Source organism: Pholcus phalangioides, unplaced genomic scaffold (genome assembly GCF_987345545.1).
Source record: "Pholcus phalangioides strain wild (caught in Gottingen) unplaced genomic scaffold, Ppha-v1.0 ptg000011l_1, whole genome shotgun sequence".
Classification (NCBI taxonomy): Eukaryota; Metazoa; Arthropoda; class Arachnida; order Araneae; family Pholcidae; genus Pholcus; species Pholcus phalangioides.
The window spans coordinates 51,060,546-51,074,720 of record NW_028301604.1 but is presented as its reverse complement, the minus strand read 5'-3'; the positions used below and the strand labels follow the sequence as shown (position 1 = coordinate 51,074,720).

General features: G+C 34.1%; 1 protein-coding gene across 5 annotated transcripts in view; it reads left to right on the top strand.

Annotated features, from left to right (window-relative positions):
- The first annotated feature begins 1,387 nt into the window (after positions 1–1,387).
- Positions 1,388–14,175, top strand: part of LOC149080533 (pro-neuregulin-2, membrane-bound isoform-like) — a 339,902-nt gene continuing 327,114 nt past the window's right edge. For all 5 annotated transcript variants that reach the window (XM_089239628.1, XM_089239627.1, XM_089239625.1 and 2 more), the window contains exon 1: positions 1,388–2,075. In XM_089239628.1, the coding sequence (XP_089095754.1) occupies positions 1,553–2,075 (523 nt within the window). In that variant the 5' untranslated portion in view covers positions 1,388–1,552. The remainder of the gene's footprint in view (positions 2,076–14,175) is intronic.

Sequence of the window (14,175 nt, the reverse complement as noted above, 5' to 3'; positions counted from 1 at the left end):
AAAAATAAATTTTTGATCATCTGGGGGGGGGGGTGACACGATTCCCTCTATGCCACCCCCGCGTACGTCTGTGATCCCACAAATATGGGTTAGGAGGGCAGATCTGACGGAATTTTGCTGACAAGGGGAGGGGGGGGGGCAGAGTTTTGCTGACTTTTCTGACGGGCAGGAGGGGGTCCAAAATAGCTAAAAATTTGCTGACGTAATACTTGAATGTCCCCTAACACACACTTATAATAATATTTTGTGTAATATTAAAATACACAAGTTTTTTATTTTGCCCTTGAATCGATAGAATAACGAAAATTCGAGTATTTAAGGATTAGAGAACGAAAGGTTTTTTTTTTTGTAGAAAAAAATAGTCAATTTTCTACTCTTCCTATACGTTATCTGTAAATCTTTAAAAAAATATTTTAAAAAAATTAATTGTTTAAAATATTTATATGCATTCTTATCTCTGTGAGGAATAAAAAAAGCTACGGATAATACGCAGCTGTATATAATCCGCATGACGAAATTCCATTGTTTTTAACGAATAAAATCCATAGATTGAGATCCGGTTATCTCAACTTTTTTGTCCCAAAAAAATAAATGCTGAGAATTAATTTAGTCTCCGTAGAATAGTTGCAAAACAACAGTGGAAAATTACTTTGCATACGTAGAATTTTTTTTTTTTCTATGCAACTTTTTTTACGTATTTGCATACTCTCACAAAAAAATCCCGGCTCTATCAATGTTCTCCGGTCTACTTTATATGTAAACTTTGAAAGACAAAATTTAGGAAAATTCTATTTTTAACCACAGGGAGGCAGTAAAAAATGCAACACATAATTTCGGGCTTTTATACGTCAGATTCTGTTCATTTATCAATTATCTAATATCGAATGATTTTTGTCAATTACTTATGATTACTTATCGCAAACCATTATTTTTTTAATCGTGCATCAAAAAACCATTATTCATAATTTTGAACATTAAACATTCATTAGTTTCCGCCAGTATTTTAGAATTTCGGACTTGGGTATGGTAAAAGATACGGTTTGCGGATCTTAATGCTATTACAGTAACATGTAATACGTATGCATAAGTTTCAAACGATATAAAATGAGACTGAAAATGAATGTTATCGACAGAAAATATAGCTCTCGAATGGTAATCAAAATGAAAACTTCAACATTACTCATTGCCAAAATTGCAAAAGAAAGTTTTTTTGGTTATTATTGCGTATTATTCTTTGCATTTCACAGGTAGTTGTTTTTTCCCCGATGCTTTACTGGCGAGTTTTTAAAGAGCCGTTCGGCGACTTCGCCAGCGCAACTGGCGAATCTGATGGTATTTTAGTCTGAGAGGGAGGCAACTGCATCATTGTATTGGAAGAAGCGTAGCAGCAAAGATATTGTATTTCTCTGTTGGCAGCGCAGTGTTGTGTTATCGTCCTCCTACCGGATCGAGTATAAAGACGCGTTGTCATCGGCGATTGGAAAAGAAGCACATGCCGTCGTGAGTGCGGCTCGAGCATGAAGAGCGCGTCGTCTCTTGCGAGTTGTCTTGGATGATGAATCCCTTGCTCCCCCGGAAGGGCGCCTATCCGGTGGGATATCCATTCACCTACCGCTTGGTCTTCCGGGCCTGGTGTCTGTGCGTTGTCGGATTGTGGTGGTTGCAGCCCGGTTGTATCGCTTGCCCTTTCGCTCGTCACGTGGTTGAGCTGGACACAGCTTCGAAAGCCTACTTGGCACCTCTTGTATTCCAGGGAAAATTGATACAAGTTCATGTGCAGTCGCCGATGGTCAAGGCTACGTTTCGAGTGCAGAAACTTTTCAAAGTTGTCGACAAAATGGCCAGCCTGGGCCTAAAAACAGACGTGGTCGTCGAATTTTCAGCTGGTCGTCAGCCCGTTAAACGGGGCGAGTGCTCAGCAGCGCACATCGATCCCACAGAACTACGATCGGGAAAACGATATATCGTCTTTGCTATAATGCGTAAACCCAGCGATTTCGTTGCTGTCGCGCGACCCGAACCCCATTCAAAAAGAAAAAAAAGTGTGTTGGCTAAAATACTCTGCAAAGAATGTGGTGAGTCTCAAATTCTTATCCACTCATTCTATTACATTTTATACGTGCGAATTGGACGTTTTCAAACGTTTCGTAGAAAATGAAACTGTAATGCACTTTATTTATCTTGCATTTCAATTGAAATTTGAAAGACAGAAAATTTACACACGTTAGCGGTGCTTATTTTCGCAAATTTTAATTGTTTGCATCGAGACAACTAATACACCAGAACAAAAATGAAAAGTTTTTAAACTTTTTTTTTTCAGTCTTTTATTATCTCTAATGAAATAATGTTCATACTCGGTGATTTTGACAATAGTGTTGTTCGATCAGTGATATTTAAAAAGTTAGTGCAAACTTCTCAGACATTTAAATTGTCGACCAATAAGAAAGTTTGCAATTCTTCTGTGTAGGATAATAAAAATAATAATTCCTGTCATTCCAATTATTTTATTGAAAAAACATTTAGATAAATACTTTGAATCTACAATTTCCGTGGTATAAAACTGAATTAGTGACTGTACCAGAGACACCGGCACTAAGGAAACATTCATGGGAGCTTGAAACTTCCAGTCATCCCGCGTATACAGGATTAGAGAACGCACGCAGGAAGAGGAGAGGTGCGTTGCATCGTATATGCAGTGGTTCCCGCTTATAACGTGTTTTTTTCTAAAAACCGTCATTAAAAACGTTGTAAACGGGAAAAAATCTTTAAACGGGAAATGTTAATGAGAATTAGTTGATGACACGAAAATAAGTCATATTAAGTGGGAAAACGTTTTAAGTGAGGTAAACCATTAAAATATATATATTTTAAAAAAAATTACAAAATTCAACATTTTATGTCCCCCTGGTCCTTATAGAAAATATTAGTCCTTTTAGGAGTATATTTAAAACAAAATGAGTTTCATTGCCGTACGACAAATATTTATTGGAATATCAAATTTTGAAGTTTGAGAGGGGATTCACAGTTGTCGTTCACAAATAGAACAGTAAAATACTTAAATTTGTACTTGATCAAATAATGAGATATCGGTTTTAAACATGTGTCTGAAGTTCATACATTGAGTGATTGTCATTAAAGTTCCAATGTTTTAAACATTTTGTAATCAATAAATTATAAATCAATTGTTTGTAAATACGTAATTAACTAATTTTCGTTAATTCCTTCATAAGTAGAAAAATGTATTAAAAAATTTCACTTATACTAGTAAATCACAAACGAGTAACACTGAGTGACATTAAAAGGGAAGGAAAATCAATATCTGAATAGTTTATTTTGAAAAGGGAACATTTCCACATTTACTAAATTTACAATAGAAGTAAAAAACGCATTCCTCCAGAATAGACTGCTTTACAAAAGTGGAAATGGCCCAGCAGGTAGGTAAGCAAAAAGTGAAAATTAAATCTAAAAACGAATTTCAAAAAGTGAAAATTGAATGAAAAAATCAATTTCGAAAAGTGAATTTAAAAAAAATTTAAATATTTCCTTTTGAAAATAAGCTTTTCAATTATTCTAATTTATATTTTTTGTACCGTGTGTTCAATGACAGATAAAAATATTTCTCGAGCACCACGAAATACAAAAAATGCAAATTTTCAAATTAAAACATTTCGTTCAATTTTTTCGTATGGTGATGAAACTTTTGTTTGAGACATTTTTTCGTTCTTTTTTCTTAAAATCAAGTACAAAAAAAGAAAATGAGGGGAAAAAAACAACCTAGATTATCACACAAAGATCCCATACTAGTTGTTACAATGATGTTAAGGCAGTATGCACAACCACGGAAAAGAACTTGACAGTGGGGGCTATGGTGTAATAAATTAAAACAACGTTTCTCAACCTATGATCCGCGGAGATAGCATAGGTGGTCCGCAGGCAGACTTGATAATTCGATTGTAACTGAATGAAAATTATTCAATTGTAATCTATTCTAATAATATCCATATGGGTTCAAATAAAGATTGTATCTTCATACTTAGATTTATCATACCTCATCAAGGAAAATGCGCGGACAAAATTGCCAATTTAAATACGGGATATCACTGATTGTAGCCAAAAGATGTAATTTATAACAAATTTGCCAATTACTGAAAAAACGGATGAAGAGTTGGAGAAATAAAGGGCTGTGTTACAAATCGCAGTAAACAAAAATGTATTTGACGAAAACATTCAAATGAATGGATGACCATATTTCATTGAGAAAAATAAGTGGAACTGGAATGTTAAGTACGGTAAAATACGGGACGTCACCAATTGTCATTAGAAATGTTGCCGTAATTCGGTGAAATCCATAATTGTCGTTACAATAGCTGAAACATTGAGGAAAAAAGCGTTGAACTTGACAAATACATAAGGTAAATAGGCTATTGTATTTTTATTTATAGCCATAATAATTATAAAAACGTTGTTTATTCACGATTTTAGCAAACGTTACAAATTTAAATAAGCACGGTTGAAAATACTGGACAAATGTATGAAACCATTCGGAATAACTGAAAATACCGAGATGTCCTGTAATACGGGACATCCGTGGTTCGTCGCGTTGTTGCAGACATTTTTCTGGTCCTTGGGTTTAGAAAACAGTTTAGACAAAACCAATAACAAAATATAAGAACGGGTTGAAAGAACGAAATTTTTCTTACAAAATGAAAATATAAATCACAAAAGAGAACCATGTGCCCCGAAAAGAGCGAAAAATAAAAATAAACTATGAAATGAGGACCTGAATCTTGCAATGAAGACATCGTTTATCGCTTACAACATAGTTTCCCAAAATTTTTGTTCGACCGCCCCCTTCTTCAAAAAATTTCTTTCTAATCGCCCCCAACTCATAGGTTCAACTCAAGAAAACTCATAGGTTCCTATACTAAACCCAAAATCTTCTATCACCCCCGGACCTTTCCATCGCTCCCAGGGAAGCGATATTGCCCCACTTTGGGAAACACTAGCTTATAACAATCCTGACAATGCCGTAAGAGAACAGCAAAAAAAATAAAAAAATAAGACAAATAAATAAATAAATAAATAAATATATATATATATTGCTATTTTGATTGAATTTGTATCCTATTATGAGAAATAATTGACAGATTTTTTCACTGAGCATGGTTGGGATTTAAAATTTGGTTGCTAAATTAATCGATCAATTAAAATAACTTTTATCACACTTTTTTTTGTTAAATAAATATACAGGGGGCATAGCTAACAGCTGGCATCACAGTTTACTTGCGAACCGTTGATTCTAGAGGCTTACTTCCAATTAGAAAAAGTATCCGAATAACGCGAGGACCTCAGATACATAAATACACGTCATCCATATTGCGAGCGGTTGTATAAGTCTAGTTATTAAAATAAAGAAATTTACTTTTTATAACCTGTGGTCAAAAACTGAATCAAAAAGTTGTTGCCCTGTCTCTCCTGAGGCCAAGAAAAGAAATTTCAGTTCTCTAATTACAGTATTCGCTGAGATATTTCGATTAAAAAAAAAATGGAGAAAAAAAATTCCGTTGTCATCCAAAAAATGGAGAAAATTAGTAAAAACTATCATAAATGAGAGGGAAAACATTTTCCTTTAATTTATGCTGTCCCCCCCCCCCAAAATTTTTTTTTCAATTTTTCGAATTCAAATATCTCGGCGAATATTGCACTTAAAAACGGGGAATTTCTTTTGTTGGCCCTACAAGAGACAGGGAACAACTTTCCTACTGGGTTCAAAATTGAATTGCCGCCAATATTTTTCAACACCAATTACGAAAATACCCCTTTAGCTACAGTCGATAAAATTTAGCAAAATCTTGTTTATTTCACCAGCTTTCAAAAGAGCCTACAATAAATCATATCGGTGTTCTGGTTCAGGAGAAATTTTGCCCTTTGTTCGCAATACATCACTAAAATCTGTGTTCGACGAAGTAATTTTAATAGGTTTTAGCGAGAACAATTGTATTTTTTATTTCACCAATCCCTCAGCGATTGAAGCTTGCCATCAAATACAGATATTCTGTAAATGTCGGTGATCCTGTAATGTCACCTTATATGATTTTTTTCTGCAAAATCAAATTGTCAAAATCTGTAACCGCCAATTCCGTCGAATATGTACTTCAACAAACGTTGATTTCAGTGATGTATTACGAACAAAAAGCTAAATTCCTCCTGAACCAGAGTACCGATATGGTTTATTTTGGACTGTTTCGAAAGCTGAAAGGTGCAATGGACAAGTTTTCCCAATTTTTTACCAACTGTAGGAAGAAGGGTATTTGAGTAATTGACGATGAAAAATTTTGGCGTCAATTCGATTTTGAACTTTGCCAATCTTTCAGCACTTGCAGTTCGCCAATAAATCCAGATATTTCAATGAAAATAATGACATCTTATAGGATTTTTTTTCAGTTCTTTCCAAATATATGCTTAATTTTCATGTAGGTATTCACAAATGTAGTTTTTTTAAAACTTGACACACAATTTTTCCATAATCCATTATCCACGATAACTCGAAAACGGTTTGAGATAGGACAGGGTTGGGGGTGTTTCATGATCTACTTGGGCTCGTCTATCATTCCCTTTCATTTGGCAGAATAGGTCGGATTCACCCTGTATATTTTACGTACTATAGGTAATGAGTAAGTGAAATTTTATCGATCAGAGTTACTGCAAGGGCAGACTTTTCCAGATACGACTTTAGGTCGATTCTATTATAAAAAAAGACAAAGTTGATAATTTTGTGATCAGTTGGTGTGAAATGTATTAAGAATGCGGCACAGAATCTTTATAAATTGTTTGTTCATTAAAAAAAATAGTATGAATCTAATGGAAAAATTTTGGTATAGATTATATTCACAGAGTGCTGGTTATTTTTTACACAGGATCCAAGTATTCCAATGATTTTGGTGCCCATTATATAAGGGTTGTTTCACGAAGAGTGTCCGAAAAAGAAATAAAAATTCTACGGTCTATTCTAGAATGAAACATGAAAAATGACCAGCAAAAAGAAAAAAATTCGGCTATGACAATTTTTATGATAATTAGGGGAAAATACAAAAATCAAAATTTTCATACGGCCCACCAATAAAAAAAAAAGATTTTCCAATCTCTATTAGATTCCGAAAGAAATTTTCCTCGTTACACGTGAAAATAAATTGCCAAAGCACACATAAATTATTGAATTTGTTGGTTTTTTGGCATTTTTTACACCACATTCCTTTAAAGGATTGGCTATTTTAGCAAGGGAAGCGATGAGGAAAATCAGTCAATGCGATCATCGATATTTCTGCGAATGTAAATAGGGGTGCAAATTTTACCAAATGACATTTTTTGGTTGGAGGCCATATAAACATTTTATTTTAAATTATTTATTTGATTAAAAGAAGTTACGTGCCTGATAGTAAAAAAGAAACTTGCCTCAGGTGAAAGTTGAATGTATCGCATGTGTGTGTGTTTCTATATATATATATATATATAACACATATAATACATAATCTATTTTTCGCAATAACTTTTATGTCTATTTCATCTGATCGCGTAGTATCACCTTTTCATTTTTCCAGGTTGAAAAATATCATATCTCTACTATTGTAGATGTATTGTGACAACTGCACATCTGTCATTGTCAGAAAGCAATCGCAAGTATCACATAAATGCTTTTGTAGAAAAGGGAATAAATAATAATCATTGGAGACCCCCTCCCAGATCCATACTGGATGACCCACATTCCAATTTGAGTTTTCGGAGCAATGGCTTTACTTTACTAACCGTACACAGCCCTGGTCCTCTCACCACAGATGAAATTCATTACCATTTTACCACCGAACCGGTGGTAAAATGGTTTTGGCATTCATTCATGCATGCCATGAAAATTTCCACATGTTGACGTAGCGTGGTGAAGAAAACTGGTTGTGTGTGCAATGGATTGTACTTTAAAAATATTGTCTCGATGAAACAAATCAATTTGTATTTGTTCAATCATAACTAAATCTGAAAATTTTCGAACGAAATTTTTCCACACCCGAAAACCGTACCTATCAAGCGGTTGTATTAGATGAGTGGGTTTAGGTGGCATCACAAACACATGAACGATTTTACCCGGTGCATGGGCGGGGATAAGGGGTGGGGGGCATTGCCCCCCCCCCCAGCGTCACAGGTGGAGTCGACTGATCTAATGTACATATGAGCTGACATCATCATCATCGTGCCCCCCCCCCCCACCCAGCAATAATGACCTTGCCCCCCAGACTTCCAAGTCAATCTCCTCCTATGATCCGGTGGCGTAACACTATCAATCAAATCATTGTTTTGAAGGGTGACCAAGAATCCCCTTAAAAATACGGCTTTATCGTAAGAAAAATTGTGATGATATAAATATATTGTCAGCTTGAAACATTTTCTGCCGAACTTGGGTTCCGAATTGTCCTTTAGGTTCAGAATACACAATAAATAGCAGCATTCCATCTTTGCTAATTGTTGGCATTACAGTATATGAAAATGGGTCGTAGCATGGATAGATTGTGCAGCACTTTCAATCTGTTTTGAACAAAAAAAATCGAGCATTCTCCCCGAATGAATTTCTTTATTAAAACCCGATTGACAGTATTAAACATCTGGTTATCCTTCCAACTGCGAATTAAAAAAAAATATATACATACATCGTGTTCACATATGCCTTTTTGAAACATTTACAATTTGATCCTCTTCATAAATCCGCTTGTGTGAGCAATCCTTTTACTAATTTTTCTGCTAACAATTCTACATTTCTGTTTAAAATTACAGAGCCATTTTCCGGAAGCTTTGAATGACATTTTTAGGGATAGAGCTTTATTACAAGCCCAGCTTTTCAAATCCGAGTCATGCACGATTACATGCCTGCGCCTTGCATCCTGAAACTTTTAAAAAACATTTTCGAATTTCGCACAGTTTGTGCCTCTTATCACCGAATTTGTGACTTGATTTTCCCACAAATACACATCAGACAAACTTTTTACAAATATATACTTGCTTTGAACATATTTTAGTGTTCGATGTTTCATTTTTTAACTGCTACGCCAGTATTCAACGGCTGCTCTTTTAGTTTCAAATGGGATACTCTGGACTTAATCATTTAACTCACCTACATACATTTCATCATTTTCATCTATAATGTCACAATCAGAATTCTCAACTCACTTTCGTCAACCCCGATGACTCGAAATCCAGGATGTCTTCTAATTTATTACTAAATATTTCGCAAATAGGTTCAAGGTTCTTTCAAAACTTCCATTATTTTATTTTTTAAATTTATTTCGGCTCCTGTAAAATCTGTCAGCTCCATTTCTTCAACAGAGCATTCGTGGTACAGCACCCACACTACGTTGAACACATTAATATGTGGTGGCATTTTCTATTTGAGAGCCACAGCTGGTTTAAAAAAATAGATTCAAAAACATCGAGGTATACACACAACAATGCAATTTCATGCCAGATTTTTCGCATTAAACAAAACAACAAAAACTTATTGCAACTCTCTAATTTGTTTCACTTATGTAAAATAAAAGTGTAGGAAATGCACGATTAGACTAAAAATATATATTCAAACTCAATATTTCAAATACTTTTGAATGCAAAATACCCGAAAATAACTTTACAGAGAGATTTAAACTCATTCGGAGGAAACACGAACAGTTCATTCAAGAATTTGCCGCTTTTCTCTGAATCTTCGCCAAGTAGGGTTGCATTTGGCGTTAAAAATGTTGATGTGTATTCATTTTTTACACAGCTTTTCTGTTGCAATTCCGCAGATACTTTTTTCACAGTATATATTTTGAGCCATCTACTAATGCCTGTAAAATTTTCGTCAAATTCTTTGAGTTTAGCTTGGGAGCGTTTCCTTGTGAGAACATTGTTTTAAACGTGTCAAGGTGTATGATGAGAGTCTCATACCCCTGATGAGAGCCCAGAGGTTGGTTTTGATTTTATTCAATTTTTAATTTTTTAATTTTCATATACTGCTTTAAATTTTCATATAATGCTTTGAAATTTCATCTTTTCATCATCAATTTTGTTTTTAATTTTTCATTTATAAACAATGAATATTTTACAGTATACTATGCAGTGTCCCAAATTGTTTGCACAGTGAATATCTCTGTAACCGTTGATTTTCGAAATATACTTTTTATTACAAAAGTTTTCAAATGCCGTACAGTTACTTAAAACCGCAAAATTTGTTTCAGGGGACGTACGCATAAAAAAATAATGATCGAAGTGTTTGAGATTTTGAAGAGTATGGATAAAAATTTGTCACGAATTTTTTATTAATTTGTCATCAGTCCAGTTACTATCTCAACAAGGGGACACCAGGGGGTGTACCACCTTGTAATTCTTAATAACCAATCATCCATACGTAAGAATCGGTTCGTAAGAATCACGTTAAGAATCGAGCTCCGAATGCAACCACGGTGTGATTGTTAAAATTTATTCTTAAGGTCACGTGACGATGGACAGGCCGAAAAATTTCCCTTTTTGGGAATTTCGCCATTGACCAATCAGCACCCAACTAAAAATGAACAACAACGGGTTGTTGACAAGATGAGGAAGAGGAAAACGAATTTTAGAGTGGCCTAGCCTAAAAAAATGGTGGAGATTATTTTATCAAACGTGAATATGGTTGAGAAGAAATGATAAATACATAATATTTTTTTTTAACATGTTACAGTAAAAAATAGAAACATATACATACTTAATCATCCGATATGATTTGAATCAGACTCATCCCACGTTCACTGGTATGGATGTCTGCCACCCTCTTTACGGAGGGGCTATGCTATATATGCTACGGTGAAAGTGATAAAGAGCTGTTATTATATGAATAATCACCAGCCATTTCGGTAAGTTTGATAAATTTTGCTCATACACCATGAATCTATCACATTTGTAGGTCATTATGCATAATCGTCAAGCCATGGTTAATACGGTAAATGAGTCACCGTTGTGTTCACATTATATATGTAAGTTAAGCTAACATTATAAGACTAATAATAATTTTTATAATACGTGTGCTTCATGTTTCTTTAAATTAATTTTCATGGCGATATGAACGTGGTACTGTGCATGTATGTATTGCATAGCTGTTTCGTGGTCGAGTAAAAATAATATATATAGTAATCAGATAATACATTAATATTAAAAATGGACATGACGCTTCTGTAATGTTGGTTTTTTTACATACAAACGCAGGCGCAGGTTAACAAGGTTAACAAGGATTTTTAAATTATGTACGTAATATTTCGGCCGATTAGAGCTTTATCTCACATATTTTGTGGGAGAAATTCAATTTTCTTTCAAGTTTCAAACTAATAAAAAATTTTAAATCTACAAGTTCCCATAATATGAAAAAAGTTATATTTACGACCCATAGATCATGATATTTATGGATCGAAGATTTGAGAATTATGCATAATCACTGGTAAATGTGATGAATGTAGCAAAACTTATCGAACTTTAACGAAATGATCCGATATTTTATCACTATTATCAACATATATGTGCTGTATATAGACTCCAACACTGTTTTCAACTCTCCCACACAACCTTCAGATAACTTAAAAAGTCTGACGAATTCCTTATTCGGAAATAAAAATGCAACTGTTAAATTCTTTTTTCATTTTTTTAAAATATGAATCATAAAGAAAACTTCTGTTAAAGAAAGACTTTATCTCGCATGGAAGAAAAATTGTTTACTAAGAATGGAGCTAAGAAGTGGGTATATAAGCCTCGGTTCCTAACTACGGAAGAAAAACAATTTTTAGTTAAGAATGTGGTAGCAAAATTCCCTCTCGATTCTTAACTGCAAATCAAATCCATAATTAAGAAGCGAATTCTTATTAAGAATCAGAAGGTGGTACATCCCCAGTTTCGTTTATTAGGAGAAAGTTCTGGGTTAAATGGTTTTGTTACTGTAGGGAGTTTTTGGTTTAATAGAGTCGTGAATATTTCAAATGTCCAAATTGTATTACAAATTATAATTTGTAATACAATTTGATTGATAATTATCAAACATGTCGACGTTGTAAATTTTAATACAATAGACTCGTTAAATACTGACGTCTAACGGTACTATGTATTCGAAGTAAAATACATCTTAGTTCTTTTCCTACCGACACCATAATAAAAAAATCTGAGGGAGACGAAAAGTGTTTAGTAAATATCATGCTGTAATTTCAAAACTAATACGCATCAAGAAAATAACTGATCTGAAAAGAGTAAGAATTAATTTTTTTAGCGAAATAAGACTTAAGGCATATCACGGCATTCACGTAATTGAGGGATGGGGAAGAAGAGAGGTGACGCACTTTTCATTTAATAAAAAGCAAATAGAACTATTATAATTCTTGAACACGAAGTCATGCAAGTGAAAAAAGTGGTAGGTTATTGTTCGATTTGTAGTCGAGAGCTAACTTCATCTTCAGTAGTGATATCTCAAACAAGAGTTTCGGAAGCGGAATTAGCGCTGGCATTAGGTTTGTCGTGTCATATATCATGATATAATTTTAAAACTAATAAACTTATCACCAAAAAGTAGCAACGGATTCGAAGACATCAAGTGTCAAAACGTGTGATGAGGCAAGACTGAAAGCAGTCACGTGATGAGTGGAAAGAGGCATTCAACACGGAATAAATTAAAACGTTACACGTGTTTATCTTTTTACAATGGTTTGTTACTTCTTTAACGCTTTCAACTCCAGACATCTCAAGCTACCAGCAGTGGCAGACAAAGACTTATTCCACGCCCGAAATGAAACATCTGCGGCCGTAACTCCGAAACAGCCTCGACATTTTTATGTATATTTCGGAATCAGCCACAAAAAAAAAAAAAAAACGCCTTTGTGTATAGTTTCGAATAAATTAAATAATCATAACTATCGACATAGAAATGAAGTGGTACTTTAATTTTGTAATTTGTTCCGTAAACGTTCTGGTAACCCAAAACACACTCTCATTTATCAAAGCGAACTTCTCCATAAGAAATAATGGAAACTAAATACAAATACAACGCCACAACAGGCAAAATGCCCAACAAGGTGGCTGAGAAAAAGATGCCCATAAAAATATGGATGTCATATATTTCAAAAATACAGCAACCCAATTAAAAATGCAATTAATAAAAGTTATAAACAATATATACACGTGATAAAATATTATACAATGCCCATAAAGAATACTTATGGTTGTCTTATTCTAAGTATGAATAGCTTCTCGATTTACCCCAACATGTTTATCGTTTACACGTTCCCCAAAATGTTTAACCCAAATGGTTTGTTTTCCACAACCATCTCCTCACGCCAAACAAGATTCTGTCAAGGATAAAATGCCGTTTGATTTATATTAGTGTATTTTTATTCACTATATTTCACACTTAGGGGGCGAGTATTTTCGGAATGATACAAAAAAGCAGAGGCTGCACTTTGAAATTCCCGCTTACATTAACATTACTTTCAACAAGAAGGTGAGACAGTCTTTCACGGATACGGAAATCTATTAGTTAAATTCTAATTCTACTAATTCTCTCTGAATATGGAATAGGTTGCCGTATGGTAAGTTGGTTAGTCTTTCATGGGTTTGTGCTATGAATGTCACTTCCGTATAATCAGTGGCGTCTTAAACAAAAAGCCCAGGTTAAACAAGAGTCCCTAAACCACTGAAGGTTTTCATCAATACGCATATGCATACAATATATTTTTTGATTTGGTCTTTCTTTAAAATAATAAAAGGTGCCCCGAAAAATGCTTGGGCCCATCCCGAACTCGTTAAGACATCCTTGCACGTAGTGAAATCTGTCGACTTAGTTGTGATCACACGACACTCAACAGTCAACGCTAATGCGCAAAGCCTCTTTTGACTAGTCTTCGTCAAGCTTTGGTGTGCACTATGAGACTTTTTGAATAGATGTCATAATCATCGTCAGCATCACTTTGAGAGACAGGCACAGGATAATCCCCATAAAAAAAAAAATATATATATATATATTAGGTCCGGCTAATTATTTTAAATGTTTTGGACTTAGGCTAATTACATTTAAAATAATATCCAAAACATTTAAAATAATTAGCCTAAGCCCAAAACATTTAAAATAATTAGCCGGACCTAATTTTGAGT